We start from the raw sequence: 23545 nt of genomic DNA, 5'->3' as shown, positions 1-23545 counted from the left end.
AAAACCTTTCAGCCATTTAGTGGGAGAAAGATGAGCCAATATTCTTTTATGAAGATTTACATCCTTCAAAACACTACAGGGAGGTGTTACTTTGCACTGTAGCGTTCCGATCACTCAAAATCGATTTTACTGGAATGGGTTTGATTTAGTCTATTCAAGTGGTTTATCCATAATATCATACTCTAGGGTTTAAATGAGGCTACACTTAGCAAGACTCAATTTGGAGTTAGAGATGAAAAATGTAAAGCAAAATAATATATATATATATAAATGCACTATCACATATAATAGTTCTTAGAGCAGATAGGCCCAAAATTATATTCATGGTCTATAAACAACCCACTCTACTATGCTTGGCTTTCAGTCTCTATCCCAATACTCATTGCCAGGGAGTCAATCCTGATTCATAGAAACTCTGTACAGGGTTTCAAGGCTGTAAGTCTTTACAGGAGCAGCAAGCTTCATATTTCCCTCATGGAGAAGCTGGTGGGTTTGAACTGCTAACCTGCATGTTAGTAGCCCGATGCTGACCTGATATGACCAGCACAGCTCCTTACTTAATCCCAAACCAATCTTGAAAAATGCTAACATTGGAGACTCTAATTCACGGACTGACTAAACTCTTTCATAATCAAGATAGTATAGTATTTTGCAAATACTGTTAATTAATAGAATAAAAAATAAAACATACAAAGCACAGGCTTGTATGTATGTCCAATTGTTTATTATACAGAATAGAAACAAAATTTGAGAGTAAACCTGTGAGATGTAGGAATTGTGTAAATATCTTCAACAACAAAAATAGTCCATTAAGAGTATTTGGACAGACACTTTACAGAAGAAGTGAGAGGTCAATAAACATTGTAAACATTTTTAAAAAATCCCCGCATCCTGAAAAAGCAAGGACATGAAATTGCTGTGAGGCACAATATTTTATCCACTAGACTGACTGAAATTAAGAGCACTGACATTACTAAGTAGCTTTTGGAACTATGATCCATTTCTGGTTGGTGTATGCAGTTGGATAGCCACTTGGAGAAACTGGCAATTTCTATTGAAACTAAACACTTAGCTATAATATGCCACAGAAACTCTCCTCCTCATTTTTACCCCATATTCACATTTTTATCAACAATTTTCAAAATGAACAAATTGTATACTCATACAGTATTCATAATAATATGCTACAGAGAGTTCCCACATGATGAATTGCAACGTTACACACAACCCCCACTTGCCCTTTATGCCTGGTTTCCAATAAACTTGAAACACTTCTATCAAGAGCTACTAAGGGAAACAGGAACAGACCAGAGTATTCATATGTTGGGTGATGCATCAAGGTTACTGGTAACTAGAATGGTAAAACTTCAAGTTGAAGTACATAGAATGGTAGATTTCACAGAGGAGCAGTGAGCCCTTCCAGAAGCAGTGCATGAGACGTGGATTATTAGGACCACAGTAGAGCACACGCATTCAACATGGTAGAGTCAGCCACCACCTTTTAGTGGGGAAGCACTGCTTTGACTCCCACCTCCCTTTACGTTTATGTGACTTTGATTTGTCACTGTTGTTAGGTTCCACTGAGCTGGTTCTGACTCATAGATATGCTTTGTGCAACAGAAAAACACTGTCCTGCCCGATGTCATTCTCACGATTGTTCTTGCATTTAGCAAATTGCATCAGTTGCTGTGTCAATCTATATGGTCCTGGTTCTTCCTCTTTTTCACTGGTCTCACATTTTTTCAAGAATAAGGTCCTTCTCCAGGGACTAGAAGAAGAATTCTGCTGCGCTTCTTCCCAGACAGACTTGTGTGCTCTTTCTGGCAGTCAATTATACTTTCAATATTCGTTGCCAGAAGCATGAGTCAAGTGCATTCCTTCTCTTTCAGTCTTTCTTATTCAATGTCCAATTTTCATATACATTTAAGATCATTGGAAAATACCCAGACTTGGGACAGGTGGATCTTAGTCCTCAAGGTAGCATCCTGGCTTTTTATTCTTCATCACAGCGATTTTCACTTACTGACATGCAGCTTTAAAACCATTGAAAGGATGTTGAATCTTTCATGTTTAAAGACTATGTTCCCAAACTTAACTGATCGTTGGAATCACTTGGGGATCTGGTTAAAAATTCAGATGCCTGGGTTCCATTTGCAACATAATTAATGAGAATCTCTAAAGGAGGATCCCAGGGTTTTGTAGTTTCATCAGATCTCCAGGTGATTCAAATGGATGGCCAAGTTTGGAAACCTGGTACTAAAGCAAGGTGGGGAATGTCTGGCCCCCTAAATCACCAATACCAGCTAACATCACAGACCTCACCAAAGAGGGGTGAGTTAATTAAATGTTTGACCACAGATAACAGGCTAATTGTAAAAGTGATCATTTTGATGGGCCTAAAAATGATGTTATAAATATCTAAATGTCCCTTGGTCTAGAAATAGTACCCCAGCCCTGCTAAAGCCAAACAGACCTACAAATTCTTAAAGATGCAGGGACTTCTCCAGATGGAAGATGTAAAAAGTAAAATTGACTACATCTGTAGAAAGAGATTAACAGTCGTTAAACCAGGATAGAGGCCAACTGTGGAGCAGTTGCTCATATGGAAGTTAAGGTTGAGGAAAAGGAAAACGAGTCCATGATAGCAAAGTACAGTCTTGGGTATATTCCACTCGAGTTTGAATAACATCTCAATAACAGATTTGTTGCATTAAACAAAAATGACAGGTTACCTGAGGAGCTGCAGGATTGTATCCAGAACATAATACACAGTGAAAGCAAGAGACCATTGATAAAACAGGAAAGCAGGAGAAGGTCAGTATGGATGTCAAGAAGAGCCTCTTAAACTTGGTCTTACTCATAGAGTAGGTAAGGAAAATGGAAGGAATGGTGAAGTCAAAGACGTGAACAAAAAATTTCAAAGGGTAGATTCAGAAGACAAAGAAAAATAGTATAAAGAAAAATATAAAAACCTCTCATTAGAAACCCAAATAAGAACACACTCAATGTAACTTGAATCAAAGTACCCAGGATAAAATTCAAGCCTCAAATTGGAATGTTGAAAGATTCTATGAGTAAAACATTGAATAATGGAGGAATAATATAAAAAAATCATGGAAAGAATACACCATCACAGTTGCAAAAATAACTGATCTACATTCAGTCATTTTAAGAAATAGCATATAAGCAAAAGCTAGTGGCAATACTATTGGAAGAAGTCCAGGCTGCACTGAAGGGAGGAGTCAAAAACAAGGCTCCAAAAATGCTCCTAAAAGGTTTTGTCTTACATACTTTGGCCATATTATCAGGAAACATTACTCCCTAGGAATGCCTCATACTTGGTAAAGTCAAGGGGCAGCAAGAGAGAGGAAAATCTTCAACAAGACGGACTGACACTGCATCTACATTGATGGGCTCAAACAGAACAAATGTGAAGATGACACAGGACCGGGCAATGTTACATTCTGTTACAAAGAGTGTCACAATAAATTGGAACTGACTTGATGGAACCTGTTACACAACCTGTTGTCAATTTGAGACTTAACAGTGAATGGGTGGAGTTTACTCTGTCAATCAGGTTGCGGCTTGATGACCTCATTTGGAAGCGTTGAGGCAGTGGTTCTCAACCTGTGGGTTGCAACCCCTTTGGGGGTCGAATGACCCTTTCACAGGGGTCGCCCAATTCATAACAGTAGCAAAATAGCTGTTGTGAACTAGCAATGAAAATAATTTTATGGTTGGGGGGTCGCCACAACATGAGGAACTGAAGGGACATGGCATTAGGAAGTTTGAGAACCACTGCACTAAGGAGATAAATAGCTTGCTGGAGGCAGGACACACAGACACTCCCTGCAAGACATTCCTGTGGAGAAAGAGCTGAGGGAACCATATGGAGACCCCTGCCAGCGCTGACATGCTTTCACTGCCACTGGATCCATAAGACTTTCCATCCACTGGCCTGGGATTTTCCTGCATGAGGCTTGATTGCATGTGTTGTGTGAGTCTGAAGAGGACTTTATATATTGGTATCAGATATATGGTCTGATCTCACTGGGCTAGGGTAGTTTCTCAATATTCATTGCTCTTATAGATAAAGTTCTTTCTTATACACATATGAGTATCCATGAACTTGTTTCTCTAGTCTACCCAGATTAACACAGTACCTAACAACAACCATAACAGGTATTGGTTAAGTGTTTGATGTATGAAATGAAAAAAATGAATTGAAAGATTTCATCAAGTTGATGAAGCACTGGAGGTAATAGCTCATCTATGGCATGAAATTCAAAAGATAGTTACTTTGACAACTGACTGGAAGGGATTCATACTTCTTCCCATTCCAAAGAAAGGAATCCAAAAGAATGCTCAAATTATAGAATAATATTATTGATATCACATACAAATGAAATTATGCTGAAGATCATCCAACAATAGTTGCAGAAGTATATCGGTAGGAAGTTGTCAGAGGTTCAGACCAGATTCAGAAGATAACACGGACAAAGGAATATCACCTATGACATCAGAAAAAATCTTGCTGGAAGCAGAGAACATCAGAAAGTTGCTTACTTGTGTTTCATTGACCATGCAGAGGGATTCAACTCTGTGGATCACAACAAACTATGGAGAGTCTTGAGGAGAATGGGGATTTTAGAACCCTTCATTGTGCTCCTCTAGAATGTGAACAGAGGCAGTTGTATAAATAGAACAGGGGACTAGCCAATGGTTTAAAATCAGGAAAAGTGGGTGTCAGAGTATCCTCCTACCTAGCGGTCCTCAAGCTGTGGGTCACGACCTCATTGGGGATCAAATGGCCCTTTCACAGGGATCACCAAATTCATAACAGTAGCTAAATTACAGTTATGAAGTAGCAATGAAAATAATTTTATGGTTGGGAGGTCACCACAACATGAGAAGGTGTATTAAAGTGTCTTGGCATTAGCAAGGTTGAGAACCACTGCTCTAACCGTACTTATTGAATTTATATGCTAAGCAAATCATCAGAGAAGCTGGATTATATGGAGAACAATATGCAATACACAGGACAAAACCTCGCTTACTGGAAGTGGACTTGCCCTCAAAGTGGAAGTGGAAGGGTCCTTGAAACATTTCCTGATGATTAAGAATTGCAGATTTCAGTATATATTACAACTTAATTGAAATAAAACAAATATTATCACAACTTCACAACTGGACTGATAGGTGACGTCATGATAAATAGAGAAACGTTTGGGCCCACTACCAATGTCATGGACTCAGCAGTAGAGATCAAATGATGCATTGTATTGGGTACATTTGGATTGGGTAAAATAAAGGATGTTACTTTGGGGAGTAAGGTAAGCCCAAACCAAGCCATGATATTTTCAATTGCTTCATATGCATGTGAAAGTTGATCTGTGCATAGGGAATAACTAAGAAATTTTGATGTATTCAAACTATGATTTTGTTGAAAATATTATGGACTGCCAAAAGAACACACAAATATCTGTCTTGGAAGGAATACAACCAGAATGGCATTTAAGGGTAAGGAGAGAAAGACTTATTCCATACTTTGGACATGTTCTTACAAGAGATCAGTCCATGAAGGAAAACATTCTTGGTAAAGTAGAGGGGCAGCAATAAAGGGGAAGGTCCTGGACACGATTGATTGACATAATGACGGCAACAATCAGCTCAAGCATGGGAACAATTATGAGGATGGAGGACTAGACAGTGCTTCCTCTGTTGTACAGTGTCCCAGTGAACCAGAAACACCTGGAGAGCACCTCAAAATGACAAACATCTCTTTCCACAGTAGTGGATTTGATGCCAGTGTATTCTACCTGGTGAGATCCATGTATAATCAGGATTTATGTTCTTGAAAAAATGCATTTGCACTGGATAAGACTTTATCCTGCAAAATTCCATTATAGGTCTTCAGTGTCATTTCTGTCACCAGGTCATACCTTACATCTACAAATCCTACTCTGTTCCCAACTTTCATATTCGAATCACCACTATTTATTAATGCATCTAGACTGAATGATCGATTTCAGGCTGAAGAAATAGGTAGAATTTTAAAATTTCTTCATTATTGGCTTTAGTGGATGATGTTATCTGAGTAGTAGTTTATTGTATTAACTCGTCTTTTTGGTAGTTCTATAGATATTAGCCTATCATGAACAGCCTTGTGACTCAGGATCCATTTTTAAATGTTAATTTTGAGAATTGATGATAGGCCAATCCTCTGCAGTTTGCTATTCTCAGTTGAGTAAACATATGTTTGCCTAATAAAAATGGCCAATACTACTCCATTTTAGTTCACTAATTCATATTTTGAATCATGCTTCATCAATAAAAGCTTTTATTTTTCCATGGCATTAAAGTCAATCCAAATTTGAGTGCTTTAATTTACTTAATATTTTTCTATAGTGCATAATTTGTTTCCACTGTATATATCTTTTATGAATTTTATTTGCATGTATTAATAACTTGTATTGATTTAGCATGTTCACAGAAACGGATTTTCTACTCTAATCTTTTCAACTTATGTTTTGACTTCAGACAAGACATTTGTAATGCTTATGTACTTCAGTTCACAGCACATTATCATTATTGCCTAGACAATGTCCCTCACTTTCCATTCCCCTTTCCTATTTATTTATTGCCACATTCATCTTTATTCCTTTATCCAGTGATTTCTACCCTATTCAGGCCAACATCCTGTGATGTTTTTCGTGCCAACATGGCTCCCAGAGGACCATGTGGGCAGAGGTTATCCTGTCAATCAGATGGAACTTTGATTGGAGGGCAACTGAGATAAATGGCTCTTCAAGACCTGTCTCTTCCTCTTTATCCCTGGTGATCACACCAATGTGCTGCTGCCTGAGTTAGCTGCTCTGCCTCAACCACGTGGATTGTGGTGGATCGTGTTGCCATGCTCATCTCTATGTCTTGTGGCTTCATTACAACCTGCTTCACTAAGCTGTTGACCAACTGACCTCTGCTATGCCGTGACCTCATCTTGCTGTGGTTGCGTCCCCACCTTGCTGAGTCTTCTGCCTGTAGACAGACTCTGCTTTATCTTGTGTGTGGGCAGACTTCTACCTCCCACCAGCCACTGCTTCCTGTCTGCTTCCTTGACCTTGGACCAGAAGTGAGACTGGGTAGGAAGGGCCTTCAGTGTTTTAACTGTCCCAAGAAAGTGAGTCAGACTGAGCCCTCTGTTGTGCTATATTGACTAATTACTGTTGTGTTCCTTCTCACTATTTAAATCTATCTATCTATCTATCTATCTATCTATCTATCTATCTATCTATCTATGATTATAATTGTCCTTGTTTTATTTCTCTAGAGAACCCTGCCTAACACATATCCCATGAACTCAAAACAAACTTATAAAACAAACATTACAATTTTATATACTACATGTGTTTCTTTCATATAATGACATTGTATCATATATATCTACTTCCAATTTTAGATTTAAGGTCTACAGTTTAACAAGTGGAAAATCGTGTAATTAAAACAAAGAAATATTACTGTAAAAGAACTTAATACTCAGAAAAGATTTGTCACAGGAATAGTTCTTTTTACATAATTATATTATGAATCAAATATATTTAAAAGAAATGTTTTTTCTAATAATCACTTTATTTCTCCAGAAATTTCTCATATATAAATAAGAAAAAAGTACACCTTTAAATACTGTTTTAAACTTCTTGGTAGTTATCTTCTGGATAACTATCTTTTTCTCAATTGAAATACATAAGTAGAGAATATTATATTAAGGTTATTTTTAAGAGGTAGCATCCTCAACTTTGTCACTTTCTTTAAATTAATGATTATATTAATGCTAGGATTTTTATGCAAAAGAGGGAATAATAACAACATATATATTTTTCTCCACCAGACTCTCTGTGGGTGAAGTGTGTTCTAATTTGACTCTTGATTCTTAGCTTCTCAATATTTAATGGTTTCCCTCCATTGAGCAGTTGGAATCGACACAATAGCATTGAATTTTTTGTTTTCAGTCAGTCTCTGAATGCAAATGAACTACTTTGGGAGGAAAGACTTTTAATCATTAGGTCCCTAAATGACATAGAGTTTAATCTCAATGATCATTGCCCAGATTACTACAAAGTGGTCCCAAAGGGTGGAAAGTTGAAGTCCTAAAGGGAGATCCTCCCATAGAACCAATCCCTGTTGGCGCATTCACAAAGGAATTAAAAGAGGATTTGTACAAAACACGGTGATTCAGAGAATAGGTCACAGCGTCTTACAGAGCCCATCAAGTTTCACAGTCAAGACTATGTAGTGATACTCGCTGAAAACTGAATGCAGAAGATTTGATGATTTTCCACTGGAGGTTAGTAGAAAATCTCTCTCTCTCTCTCTCTCTCTCTCTCTCTCTCTCTCTCTCTCTCTCTCTAATGGTCTTTAAATAATGCAAAATTTATATCTTAAAATGAGTCATTTCAAATTATTTGATGTAAGACACTAGGTGGTATGTGTAATAAAAAGACACACGGCTCAAGTAGTGGGTACAGGAAAGGGGAACTGATAGCAATGATAGATGTATAACCACCCCCTGCCTTTGGGAGGGATGAATAACAGAACTGTGGGTGAAGGGATACATTGGATGGTGTAAGATACAAATATATATATAATTTATTAAGAAATCACGAGGGTGGTAGGGGAGGGGAGGGAGAGAATAAATTGGAGCTGATATCAAGGGGTTCAAATAGAAAGAACATATTTTGAAAATGATAATGACAGCATCTGTACAATTTGCTTGATATAATTGTTACATGGATTGTTATAATATCTGTAAAAGCCCCCAGTAAAAAGGTCAATTAAAAAATGTCTGGGGTTGAAATTACCTTCTTTTCATGCCTGTTGTACACAAACTTTTTAAGCCTTCTCTTTTATATGTTCCAAAATAAAAACTTCAAATGTATAACAACAACATTTTCATTTCATCACTGCTAAGGATTGATGGCGGTACCTCAAAAGAAGTGTTGTAATGCCAGCCTATGGCCATAATCATCAGAGCCGTGGTTACAGAGTAGGTTCTATTTTGAGCTGCTAACTGCAAAGGCAGCACTTTAAAACCACTGAGAGAGAAAGATGAGGCTTAACTCCCATAAAGATGAGGCTGTAACTCCCATAAAGAGCTATAGTCTCAGAAACTCATAAGGGCAGATCTAGCCTGTCCTAAAGGATGCTGAGTCAGAATCAACTCAATGGCAGTGAATTTGGTTTTGAATGGGCATAACCTCATTTGGGAATACTGTGTCTTTTTTTGTTAATGAGACAGGGATCGTAGAATGCGTATTTTGAATCATTCTCTAACAAAATAGAAAGAAACAGGATCAGTAAACAGAGATGATGTAAGATAACTGCCACGTCACATGAAAGTCTAGAAGGTACCAGGAAACACTGGCTTACAATACAAAGACCATCTTCTCCGAGTCAACTGAGAATGCCTTCCCTTAGAGATAGTTTTATAACCTCTATAACCGTGAGAAAGTAATACTTTCTTTGTTAAAACTTTCCATTTGTGCTATTTTTATTGCAGGAGTAGGTAACTAAGAACATCTTAAAGTTGCTCAAATATATACATTGCAAACTCACCCAAGTCCAACAGACTTAAACGTTAGTCACTCTAAATGATATCTTAAATGGTTCATAGGCTCCTAAAACATTACATAGTAATCATTATAATCAATCCCACTTTAAACTACTTTTTTTCCCACTGAATGAATTTTGTTGAAGAAGATATCTTTACATCTTTATTTACAAATGTACCTCTTTCCTTCTAGCTCCAGTTTAAGTCAACCCAACTCTGGTTAAAGTTTATGACAGTCTTTCCTTTTATTCTCCTAATAGATGAATTTCAAAACTCTTCCATGGCTTCTGAAAATCTCACCAGGGTGACTGAATTCATTCTCTTGGGAGTGTCAGTCCGTCCCGAGCTCCAGGTCCCCCTGTTCTTTGTCTTCCTGGCGATCTATGGGCTGACCGTGACAGGCAACCTGGGCATCATCACCCTCACCTCTGTGGATGCACGGCTCCAAACCCCCATGTACTTTTTCCTTCGACACTTGGCTATCATCAATCTCAGCAATTCCACTGTCATTGCTCCAAATATGCTGGTGAACTTCTGGCTTAAGAAGAAAGTCATCTCCTACTACTGCTGTGCAGCTCAACTGGGTGGATTCTTAGTCTTCATTGTGGCTGAGATTTTCATGCTGGCCGCCATGGCCTATGACCGCTACGTGGCCATTTGTAACCCTCTGCTCTACATGGTGGTGGTGTCGCCACAGGTGTGCCTTCAGCTAGTCTCCTTCACATATGTCTATGGCCTTTTTACAGCTGTTTTGGTTCCATCTTGTGCATTCTCTATGTTTTATTGTTCTTCTAATGTTATCAACCATTTTTACTGTGACATTGTTCCTCTGTTAGCATTGTCCTGCTCTGATACATACCTCCCAGAGACAGTAGTTTTTATTTCTTCTGCCACAAACTTGGCTGTCTCCATGATTATAGTTATATTATCCTATTTTAACATCATCCTCTCCATTCTCAGGATACGGTCAGCAGCAGGAAGGAAAAAAGCCTTTTCCACCTGTGCTTCACATATGATGGTGGTCACAGTGTTTTATGGGACATTACTGTTCATGTACTTGCAGCCCAAAACTGATCATTCATTAGATTCGGATAAAATGGCTTCAGTGTTTTACACACTCGTGATCCCTATGTTGAACCCGATGATCTACAGCTTGAGGAACAAGGATGTGAAAGAAGCCTTAAAGAGGTTCCTGTCAAACCCATGTGGTTCCTTAAAGTCAATGTAATTTGAGTCTGTGTGAGTAATTGATATGATGGCTAATGGAGGTTACAGGTTTGAATATAATGAAAATTTTGTATAAATGGAATCATAGAGTATATAGTTGTAAGTGTCTGGTTTATCTCATTCTTTTCTTTTCTTTCTTTCTGTTTTCCATTTCATTCAGATTGTAGCCTGAATCTAAATATCACTTTTTAAAATCTTAGTATATATATTACATTTTTAAAAATCCATTTACTATTCAAGTATCGGAGTTTATTGTCTCACGATTTTGGACACTGGAACTCTAAACCAGATGTTTGCTCTAGGGAAGAAATGCATTGCAAGAAGAAGCATCTTTGCATTGTGTGTACTTTCTCTTTGTTTATTTCTGTGCCTGTTTTCTCCTTTTTTTATAAGTCATCACTCTGGAGCGATTAGGCTCAGACTCACTCTTGCACAGCATCAGTAGCATAACAAAAGAAAGCTCTCATTTTGAAATGCCATTAGTTTTCAAATATAGGACTTAGGATCACAATGGAACTTTTTCTTTTTAAAGTTGGGATTTGATACATATATCATATCATCCTATAATTCAATCACATTAAGTCGAATGTACAATTGCCACCACAATTACCTTTTGAACATTCTTTTGCTACGTGGACACCTTCACATTGTTTCCCTTTTACCCACCACTGCCACCACAGTGCGCCTCTCTGCCTGAAACCCTTATTCTACTTGCTTTCCCTATTGTTTGTCAATCCTGGGTTTCATATGCCAATAAATGGAAAAGACTATATCACACCTTGAAGATGACCTTCACAGACATAATACCTTTCAGATACACTCTAATGTGAACCAAAAAAAAAAAAAAACTCAAGGAACACAATACAAACCAAAAATACAGAAAATTTGGCAAACCAGATCTTGTCCAGCCTGCATCATACAGGGGATCTGCTGATACATTTTTAACTTTTCAGGTCAGATTTATGCCTTCAATCTTCTTTCCAGGAACATGTTAAAATAATTTCTTTTAGAAGGATCAACAAAAGGTTGATCCCATTGAGGTAGGGGTTAAAATGTCTCATAAGTCCAACTTGTGTAATACACTGTCTTAGGCCATCATGTTTGATAACAACCACCAAATCTCCCGTCAATATCATCGCTCACTCACACCAAATCAGGCAGATGACTCACAAGGATCTGGAAACTGATGAATCAGGTCAGGTGATGTATTGGTTCAAGTCTCAAGAACAGCAGTCAGGCAGAGGGAAGCCTGATAATGACCAGTATGTCATTATCTAAATAATCATGTATCCAACCTGGTCTCACAAATTACTTTAATGTAACAACTCAGGACGGAGTTATTTAAGGTAAATAACGATGTCTTACTGGTAGATTTTCAGCAAAAATAATAAGAAATATTTAAGTTCCTTCAAGATTTCCAAGGAAGTCGTCTGCTAATTCATGACACTGCAACCATGGAGTGAACATGTACCAGGATGGCCCATGGTTTTCTAGTTCCATATGGACGGACATTTACAGTAACTGACACATCTCCAGTAAGTCTGTATCGTTACTGTTAGGTGTCCGTCAGCCTACTGTGGCTCATAGACTTAAAGAAATCTCCATATAACAGTAACAGCACCCCAGTAAAAATATTATGAGAACAAGTCTATATTAACCTCCATCCAATTCAACTACAGCTCTGAGCACCATCACAGAAGTGTAGACGTCAAAATATTATACAATCCTTCCCAGTTTAGTAAGTTTTCTAATTTAACTACCTAAGGGGCAGCTATTTTTTTTAACCAATGACATCTTTATCATCAATACTGCCCCCAATCAGTGCTAAATAGCCTTCAATTAAAAAATAGCTTTAGTAAAAAATTTTATAATGAATATGTGAAGGTTTATATAGCAGACCTCAGTTTTACATTCAACAATTCATAACACACTAATTCAGCTCATCATTACAATCCCCTCATACAGAGATAGGCGACAATAATGGGGACACATGGCCAGGAGACAGTGGGGGAATGGCGCGTAACAGAACAGCAATTGAAGTAAAGTCAAATCACAGAGCCCCAAGAATGGACTTTGGGCGAGGAAGGGGAGCCCCTGGGTCTCTCTCAGGACCAGGGGGAGGGATCTCATGGGGACCAGCACACAGACCTGGATCTATGTAGAGGTGTTTTTCTGTTTGTTTCTTTTTTCTTTCTGAGATAAAGTTTGTTGTGCCAACCTGGCCTATAAACACATGTTGGTTTAATTGAAGGGCAGAGGGATAAATGGTTCAGTGAGCCTCACCTTTCTCGGTCTTGGATCTCTTGCTTTCTGATGGTCAGAAAAATATAACAAGCAGAAGTCTATAAGACTGTTATATACATCAGACAAGACCACAGAAGAGGGGATCAGGATGGTAGTACCCTTCACAATAGCCAAGCACAAATTGAAATATCTAGGGATACACATTACTAAAAAAAAAAAAACACCAAAATATTTGTAGGAGGTGCTAGACAAAGTGGATATCTACCTGCAGAAAAATGGTTCAAGACCCTTACCTCTCTCCATGCACAAGAATAAACTCAAGGTGGATCACAGACCTTGAGGTAAACCCCCAAACTATTAATGCTAGCAATGAGGGAATTAGGACAAACCTGCGACCTTTGGCACAGGGAATGCATAGGCTATTGGAAATAGGAAAGACACAAATACAGATGAGTCACAAATTGATAAGTGGGATAAACTGAAGATAAAACACTTGTGTACTTCGAAAGAATTCACCAAGAGAGTAATAAGAGAGCCCTTGGACTGGGAAAACATCTTTAGCAATGACATATCAGACAAATGTCTTATTGTTAAAATATACAGGACTCACTAACTTCCAATAAAAAAAAATGAATTGCCCACTGAGGAGCTGGGCAAAGGACCTGAACAGAAGTTTCACAAGGGCCGAAATCTGAATGGTCAATTAACATATGAGAAAATATTCTTGATCATTAGCCATAAGAGAAATGCAAATTAAAAAAAACTGTGAGATACCACCTAACATCCTCAAAGGTAACCCAAATAAAAGAAAAAAAACCCAGAAAGTAACAGATGTTGGAAGGGTTGTGATGAGATAAGAACTCTCTTCTACTGCTGGTGGACCTGTAGGTATGTACAGTCACTATGGAAATTGATTTGTCGATATCTAACACAGGTAGAAATCGAGTTACCATATGACCCTGTAGTCCCCCTACTGGGCATACACCCAGAAAAGGCAAGACACAAATTTCGGACAGAAATATGTGCACCAATGTTCATCTCAGCACAGCTCACAATCACAAGGAGTTGGAAACTACCCAACTCTTTTCACAATCCATACATACATCATTTGTGTCCAGCACATTTGTACATATGTTGCCATCATCATTCTCAAAACACCTGCTTTCTACTTGAGTCCTTGGTATCAGCGCCTCATTTTTCCCCTCCCTTCCCCCACCCCCTATACCCTTGATAATTTATAAATAATTCTTATTTTGTCATGTCTTACACCATCTGACGTCTCCCTCACCCAGTTCTCCGCTGTCTGTCTCCCAGGGAGGAGGTTATATGGGTTATATGTAGACCTTGTCATCTGTTCCCCCTTTCTCCCTCATCCTCCCTCCCTCCACCTTCCCGATATCGCTACTCTCACCACTGTTCCTGTGGGGCTCATCTGTCCTGCATTCCCCGTATTTCCCGTTCCTTTCCATGCCAGTGTACATCTTCCAGTCTAGCCGGTTATGTAAGGTAGAATTGGGATCATGATAGTGGGGGAGGATGAAGCATTCAAGAACTAGAGAAAAATTGTATATTTCATCGTTGCTACACTGCACTCTGACTGGTTTGTCACCTCCCCACAGTCCTTCTGCAAGAGGATGTCCAATTGCCCCCAGATGGGCCCTGGGTCACCACTCTGCACTCCCCCTCATTCACAATGCTATGATTTTTTTTTTTGTCTTTGATGCCTGATACCTGATCCTTTTGATGCCTTGTCATCTCACAGGCTGGTGTGCATTTTCCATGTAGACTTTGTTGTTTTTCAGTTAGATGGTCCCTTGTTTATCTTCCAGCCTATGGGACCCCAGATTCTATATATTTTGACAACTGGACACCATCAGCATTCTTCAGCGCACTTGCCCATGCACCTGCTTTGTCTTCAGCAATCGTGTCAGACTACCCTCATTTATATCAATGGATGAATGAATTAAAAAATTGTGATACATACATACAATGGAGTATTCTGCATCCCTCCAAAGCGGTGATGAACACATGAAGCACATCACTGTATGGGAAGAACTGGAGGAAATTATGCTAAGCTAAGTAAACCAAACACAAAAGACAAGTACAACATGAGTCCACTGGGGTAAACTTAAAAATGCAAAAGGGGCATAGGGGAAACCTACTGAATATATACATTCCAGGTAGTATGTCAGGGCCAGACTCAATCCAGGGATACATATGGCACACAACTAAAAGGATGGGAAAAGAGAAAAAAAAGACACAGGTAGTGGGGGAACAGGACACTCACCCACCAAAGGGGAGGGTACTGTTTATATCTCCACAGGAGATGGTGAAAGGAACCAGATTTCAACTTTGTGTGCCAAGGTGTGAATGCAACCTACTGACATGAAGTAGAAAATTAAAAAATGTGATCTGCTGGGCCAGCCCCAATCCCAATGATGTGGACTCCCACTGCTCCCCAAGAATTCACTTCAGAGGACACCATGGAAGCTACAGGTTAGGGAGAGGGGCATGTCTGATCAGAACAAACAGGAGCAAACGAAAAGGGGAGGAAAGAGAGTGGAACATATCCTCGCCCACCAAGCCACAAGGTTCAATATTTCTGCTCAGAGCAATCAATGCAGAGAGGACCATAGGGCCAGCCCACCACAAGACAAGAGACCCATAGCACTGTAAGGGACAATACTGGAGGCACAGTGCCGGAATTATGCCCAACCTGATCCTATCACACCAGGGTAAACCTCTAAGCGCATGCAACAGAGCAGCAAGGGGAGCAAAGCAATGAAGTCCCCGGGGAATGCCAAAAATAGACTGTGGGGTCAGGGAATGGAACCCTATCAGAGTCGACCAGAAAACACCCCTAAAGGTCAACAAACAGACCTGTAACTAGTTACAGACTTTTTTGTTGTTATTTTGTGGGGTTTTTTTGTTTTGTTTTGCTCTGTCTTGTTTTTGTGCTTATTATTGTCTCTGTATGTCTATCTAGATGAGATAGGCAGGATAGACAACCTGGAGAAGAAAACAACAGACTGATGGTTCTCAGGGGAAAGGAAGTGGGTGTTAATAAACATAGGGACAGGTGATCTAAATTTGATGGCAAAGAGGGTTTAGCAAGCCTAGTAGGGTTTGATCAAGGGTAATTACTGAAACCCGAATGAAAGCCAAACATGATAGTGGGACAAGAGGAAAGTAAAAGGAACTAGAGGAAAGAACTAGGAGGCAAAGGACACTTATAGAGGTCTAAATACAGCTATGTATATATGTAAATATACTTATACGTAATGATAGGGAAACAGATCTAGATAGATAGATAGATAGATAGATTGATTTATATGTTAAGTATTAAGGTAGCAGACAGACATTGGAGCTCAAAACACAGGGAATCCAGAACAGATAAACCCTCAGGACCAATAATGAGAATAGTGATACCAGGAGAATAGTGATAGTAAAGAGAAGGTGTGGGGAGAGAGAGGAAACCAATCACAATGAACTACATATAACTCTCTCCCAGGGGGACAGACAACAGGAAAGTGGGTGAAGGGAGACATTGGTCAGTGTAAGACATGAAAAAAAATTAATTTATAATTTATCAAGGGTTCTGGAGGGAAGGAAGAAAAAAAATGAGGAGCTTGAGAGATCAAAAGTGAGCTACAGAATTAATGTAGAATTGAGACAAAGAACATGAGGTTAAGAACAGCTTTATCAGGGTAGGGAAAGAGCTCTCCAGAGGGAAGAGAGAGTAGAGAAAGGGATGGGAGCATCCTGAGCTACCAATGGGTTAGGTCAGGGAAATTGCACCTGGCAGTGAGGCTGTGGGACTTATTTAGGTCTGATCCAAGGAAGTATGTACTGATAGGGGGAAGCAGGCTTTTACTGCTGCAGCTGCAAGGCCTTGAGGCTAAGGGAAGGGGCTGAATGGACCCTGCCCAGAGAGATAAGCTCCTCAGAATGCTGGAGTCAGGGACTGCAAAGTCCAGCAAATCATCTGTCTTTCAGAGAGCCTGGGGAAGAGGCTGCATGGTCTTGACCCGGCCCAAACAGAGCTGATAACAAGGGCTCAAGTAGAAAGAAAATGTTTTGAAAATGATGGTGGCAACAAATGTACAAATATGCTTGACACAATGGATTTATGTATGGATTGTGATTAAGAACTTATGAGCCCCCAATAAAATGATTAAAAACAAACAAACAAAAACCAATTCATTGTGCTCATGTTGAACTTATAGATCAGTGGTTCTCAACCTTCCTAATGCTGTAACCCTTTAATACAGTTCCTTATGTTGTGTTGACTCTCAACTTTAAAATGATTTTCATTGCTACTTCATAACCATAAATTTGCTATTGGTATGAACTGTATTTTCATTGTTACAAATTGAACATAATTAAAGCATAGTGATTCATCATAAAAACGATAAGTAATTATATATTGTGAAATACTTATTTCTAATTACAAATAAGTGAAATTTTGCCTTGAAGTATAGTGTAGCATGGGTAACAGTCTTCATGCTGGGTACTCATATGCGGGCATATCTGCATCTGGACAGACCTGCCTGGAGATGGAAAGAGGAGTGATATCTGGGTTCCCAAGACAATCAGAAATATGTGTTTTCTGATGATCTTAGGTGACCCCTATGAAAGGATCATTTGACCCCCAAAGGAGCTGGACCCACAGGTTGAGAACTGCTGTAATATAGATGGTTCAAGAATCAATTGAACTGTCAAAAGAATAAATATTTTGGAAGATGTTCAGTCTGAATGCTCCTTGAAGGCACGGATGGCTAGAATTTGTCTCACATACTTGGGACATGTTATCAGGAGAAACCAATCCATTGAGAAGAATATCTTGCTTGGTAAAGTGGAGGGGCAGAGAAAAAGAGTAAGGCTCTTCATGAGAAGGATTGACACAATGCCTACAAGAAGGAGCTCAAATGTAAGAAAATCAGAAGTATGGCACGGATTTCTATCCATGATGTTTCTTTCTGTTGTACATAGGGTTGCTATGAATACCTAAGAAAAACAACAACAACATAGATCATACATATATAATTCCTATCCTGATTATCATACACTATATAAATCTAGATAATGATTTCTAGGCATTTGTTACATTTTCTGTTTCAGTGAACGTTTCCCACGCATACACCATGAAAATAGCAATGTTAGATTTGTTCTCCTCACCATTATATTTCATACCAGTTCTACATTTAGTACTGGTTACTATGTTAGGAACTCATTTAATAGAAATTGAAGAATTTTAAATTCATGGACAATACGCAAAACATGTAAGTGTATTCTTTCTCCATGGGCTAAATTGACAATCCCTCAGCCACCTTCTAATTTATAGTGAGTATAATATAATCATATGACTAGATATTTTACCAATTATCTTTGGACATGATATTGAATCTTGACAGATAAGTCACAAAAGATATTCAATATGTAATTTGAGACATCTATTTGCAATACTCTACAAGGTCTTACATGTCCTTCAAAGCCAAATTCAAAACCAAATACTGATCATCAACTATATATAATATATGAATATATATTAAGTTAACTAATAAAAATATGTGAGCAGTTAAAATCTTCTGGGCAATATTATAGCACTAATATTGTTGATCAGAAGTTCTTTAAAGGTAGAATCACATGGAAAAATCTACAGAGTGACTTTGAATCCCAATGGACTTTGGACTATAATTTTTCTGTTAATCTCACTTGCATCATTGCTCTGAGATTAAATCTTTTGGGATTGAGGTACTGACAAAAAACCACGCAATTCATTTGCTATCCAGACCCATTCTGAGAAGAGTTTTATCTAGCTAGGTAGTCAAAAGACTTTATTTCAAAATGGTAAAAGTTTATTCATTTTAGGGATAAAAAATGAATCAAAAATAGCTGAAGATAAACCTGTTTAAATGATATAGATTGAATTTTATAGGTTGATAATTTTAAATTTGAGGTGTATTTTATAAATAAAGATAACATTTGTATCCCCTCATATTTTAGTTTAATGTATTATGCTATAACAATAGTTGATGTAAGATTGAAATACACAAAAATCCTAGCATTAGGGAAAGTAAGGCTCTTAGTTGACTAGATTAGTTTCTATGAAAAAACTACATTCTATACTTATAATAGTTAGATATTTTGCCAAATATTAGTAAGGAGTGCATTGCTTAGCAATAAATTCCTAGAGATTCTGTGAAAGTTTATACTTTCAGAATAAAGAAAAGGAATATTCTAATTGTATTACAAAAATTCATTTTTAATTTTCCTTTGCCTAGAATCTAGAAGAAACTACAATAAAAAATCAGTGAAAACAGGATGGCTCTCAACCATGAAGTGCCAACAGTGTATCAGGAGAAGAGGTATGATTGATATAAATGTAAGAAGAAATTTAAATGAGGTATGTCAAAATTTCTAGAATATAAGCATGATGTTATCTCAACATGAAGAAAAAAATCTCATAGATGCTATCTGAACTTGTGAAGAAAGTAAAATTTTTCTTTAGAGAAGAGGTTATATTTAGATTAATAGATTCCCTACTACTGACCAGATTTCTTGATGAAAATGGTACTAGGGCTACCATTGTCTCAAATACAAAGTAAACATTTACAAATTAATGACAGTAACAGATGTACAAATATGCTTGATACAATTGATGTGTGGATTGTTATAAGTGCTGAAAGAATCCCCAATAAAATGATCTCTTTTTTAAAAATAGGAACATGCATACTAATATTGAGATTTATTAGTATTATCTGGACACTTGATTATGTTTGATACCCACACCCCCATCAGAAAGACTGATAACCATACTATTAAATTAGCTTTTTAAAGGTATAAAATATAAATAAATAAATGAATTAATTAATAACTGTATGTGAAAAGGAATCCTGTAGTTAATGACTGGGGCCAAATCATATTGATCGAATCAAGATTGTCCAGAAGTTGGAGAGACTTCCTGAAGTTGGAATTATAAATATATCCTGGGGCTATTTTTGTGAACATTTATATATGTTTTTCAACATATTTCACAGTCTACTTTCAATATAAGGTAAAATGGCTTGCCTTCTAAAATCTCCAAATTATTTGTTCTTTGGAAGTGAACAAAAATAATGAAAAGGAAAGGAGAACAGAAAAGTAGAGAAAAGTTGTATGAAACTTTCTTTCCAGTCTTACCTATAGTACGTTCTTTCAGTATCTTCAGCTCTACTTCAGCTGCTAAGTAATTCCTGAACATTGATAGGTATCAAAATACATTATTGAATAAAAGAATGGATATATGACTAACTTACAATGCCAGTCTAAAGAGTTGGCAGTTAGACATATCAAGAGAAATTGTAAGAATAGAAAATGTACAGTCTTGGTTAAAGATCAGAATGAATGATATTGCTAGGAATTATCTAGAGGACAATGAGCCTTGTGGCAATGTTGGGTAAGCATAGGACCACTTACCATAAGCTCAATAGTTCCAAACCACAAGCTGCTCCGAGGGACAAAGGGAAGACTCTGTTGCCTTAAAGCTTTATAGCCAGGAATATTGAGTCTGAATGGACTCCACCGGTAATTATCTTGTTACTTATGTTAGTAAAAACAATCATGGTGTACGGTGGTCTAAACTGGGGCTTCTTAACAGTATCTGTAGCTTTGAGTAGATAAATAAAATGTATTAGATCTTGAGAAGCATTATTATGATAAAATAGAATAGAATATACTGCACTCTCACTCCTTGCCATACAGTTGATTCCAACTCAGAGTGACTTTCTAGGGCAGGGTAGAATTGTCCGTGGATTTCTGAGACTGTAACTCATTATGGGAGTAGAAAACCTCATCTTTCTCCTGAGGATGGACTGTTGGATTTGAGTTGCTGACCTTGTGGTTAGTTGGCTAATTGGTAACTGCTGCATTACCAGGACTACATGTTACAATTGAACATATTGCAATAGAACATATAAATATGCATAAGTTGTGTATACATGTATTAATTTTATGTCATCTTGTAACAAGTGTCTCCTCCCACAACCTCTGGGTTTTTGGACTAAATCATGTTGAGCCAAGAAGCACATCTAGGGAATAGTGTTTTTATCAGAGCAGCCCTATAAACAACAACAAAAAAAATCACTTTATCACTGCTTTGGTCCCCTTATTCTTTTATGTTGCCTCTAAATTGGACTTTTATTGGTTTCAGATGGAAATTACACATTTGGGATTAATGGGTTCCTTATATCCTTCAATTTTCATTCAGTCATCATTGTACTCAAGAAATCATAAAAGATAGAGTAGGATTACCACACAGGATTTTTAAGGTCCTGTGCTCCTGTAAAGATTTCTGCCTCAAAAACCCTAGCTGAGAGTTGTTATGAGTCAGAATTGATTCAATGGAAAAAGGTTCCGATTTTTGTCTGGAATCTTTATAGAAGCAAATTGCCGTATCTTTGTCCTAGAAAGAAAGCAGTCTGTTGGAACAGCTGACTTTTCAGTTAGCAGCTAAATACTTAATTAACACACCATCAGGGTTCTTAAAATTCAGAAGAAATCTAAATCAATAGATTATTTTATTTGCATAATGTAAATATTATATAAAGTTAAATGAGTTTTAATAAGACATATTTGTTTTCCTTTTTCATATGTAAAATCTACAGAGAGGAGAGAATAAAGAAAAGAGATGTCATTTAACATCTGTATATGAATAGCTAGAACCCTAGTTTTATATTTGTTATATATTCTTAAGGTATATTACACTTAGATAATCAATACTTAATTATGTAAGTCAATTAAAATAAATAAGAAAATAAGATGTCCAACTTATGAACAGCAAGAAAACAAGAGTCAGTATGATAATAAAATTAAAATATGTTTCTTTAATAAATGGAAACATTTAAAACTGAAAACTGATTTTTAGAACCTCTTAAAAACATGTCAATTTTACTGTAATTTTCAATATATTTAAAATTATTTAGGCTTTATGCACTTTGATTATGTATGCACATGCTTTAGATGTAGAGTTGTCTATATAGCATTGAATCAAGCAAACCTGAAAATAGTTTGTGTTTCCAACATCACAAATAATAGGATTTTGAGAGCACAATGATAAGGTTTGTGGGCTCCTGGATCTAAACATGTATATGTGAACACCACATGCGTTTCACACCATATTTCTCTATGGCAACAACCCCTGTATTAGCAACAAACACTGTGCAAAATATTAAGGTGAAAAATAGATCTCTTATAAAGATGGTAAAATAGATCTAATATTTTTTCTCTTCTTCCAGATCCAGATACCTTGAAGAGATACATGGCTCACAGAAATTGCACCCAGGTCACAGAGTTTATTCTTGTGGGCCTCACAGGTCATCCAGAATTGAAGATGCCTCTCTTTGTGATATTCTTATCCATCTACCTTTTCACAGTAGTAGGAAACCTGGGTTTGATCCTGGTCATTAGGACAGATGCAAGACTCAAGACACCAATGTACTTCTTTCTAAGCAACCTGGCTTTTGTTGATTTCTGTTACACTTCTGTCATTACTCCCAAAATGCTTGGAAATTTCCTGTACAAAGTAAATATTATTTCCTTCAATGCATGCGCTGCTCAATTAGGCTGCTTCCTTACCTTCATGATATCAGAGTGCTTGCTGCTGGCCTCCATGGCCTATGACCGATATGTGGCCATTTGTAACCCGCTCTTGTACATGGTCACAATGTCACCAGGAATCTGCCTTCAGCTTGTAGTTGTCCCCTATAGCTATAGCTTCCTGATGGCATTCTTCCACACCATCCTCACTTTCCATCTTTCCTATTGCCATTCCAATATTATCAATCATTTCTATTGTGATGATATGCCTCTCCTCAGGTTGACTTCCTCAGACACTCACAGCAAACAACTATGGATCTTGGCCTGTGCTGGTATTACATTCATTTCCTCTGTTCTGATTGTCTCTGTCTCCTACATGTTCATCATTTCTTCCATCCTGAAGATGAGATCAGCCGAGGGAAGGCAAAAAGCCTTCTCCACATGCAGTTCTCACATGGTGGCTGTCACTATCTTCTACGGGACTCTGATCTTTATGTACCTACAACCCAGCTCAAGCCATTCTCTTGATACAGACAAGATGGCCTCTGTCTTCTACACAGTCATCATTCCCATGTTGAACCCTTTGATCTACAGCCTCCGAAACAAGGATGTGAAAGAAGCTCTAAAGAAAATTGTCAGCAACAGAAAGCAGGTGCTTGTATTCATAGGAATAAGAAAATGACTTAAATGAACAAAAGTAGACTTTCATCCATTATGTGTTTTTGAAAATGTTTTCATTTCCCCACCTTCCCCACCTTTATTAATAAAATAAGCACATTGGTTTGGTGTTGTTGACAAATAAAGATCTGCTGCCTGCATAATAAAAAATAATCCTGGGTTTTTGTGAGTTTAAATAATTCTTATGTAGAAGGTAAAATAAAAATTAACATT

The 23545-nt window shown here is 37.6% G+C and overlaps 2 protein-coding genes across 2 annotated transcripts; both read left to right on the top strand.

Moving 5' to 3' along the window:
* Positions 1-9857: 9857 nt before the first annotated feature.
* LOC142446393 (olfactory receptor 8J3-like) lies at positions 9858-10835 on the top strand. The gene has a single exon (XM_075548144.1). The coding sequence runs from the start codon at positions 9888-9890 to the stop codon at positions 10833-10835; it is 948 nt and encodes a 315-aa protein (XP_075404259.1). The 5' UTR covers positions 9858-9887.
* An 11502-nt stretch (positions 10836-22337) lies between these two features.
* Positions 22338-23336, top strand: LOC142446392 (olfactory receptor 8U1-like). Its single transcript, XM_075548143.1, has one exon. It carries the CDS (start codon positions 22377-22379, stop codon positions 23334-23336), a length of 960 nt encoding a protein of 319 aa, XP_075404258.1. The 5' UTR covers positions 22338-22376.
* The last annotated feature ends 209 nt before the right edge of the window (positions 23337-23545 follow it).

The sequence above is a fragment of the Tenrec ecaudatus genome, chromosome 4, assembly GCF_050624435.1.
Source record: "Tenrec ecaudatus isolate mTenEca1 chromosome 4, mTenEca1.hap1, whole genome shotgun sequence".
Lineage (NCBI taxonomy): Eukaryota > Metazoa > Chordata > Mammalia > Afrosoricida > Tenrecidae > Tenrec > Tenrec ecaudatus.
This window is presented reverse-complemented; position numbering and strand designations above follow the sequence as displayed.

Coding starts and splice junctions, on each gene's coding strand:
- LOC142446393 (XM_075548144.1), top strand. CDS start 9,888: ATGGCTTCTGAAAATCTCACCAGGGTGACTGAATTCATTCTCTTGGGA.
- LOC142446392 (XM_075548143.1), top strand. CDS start 22,377: ATGGCTCACAGAAATTGCACCCAGGTCACAGAGTTTATTCTTGTGGGC.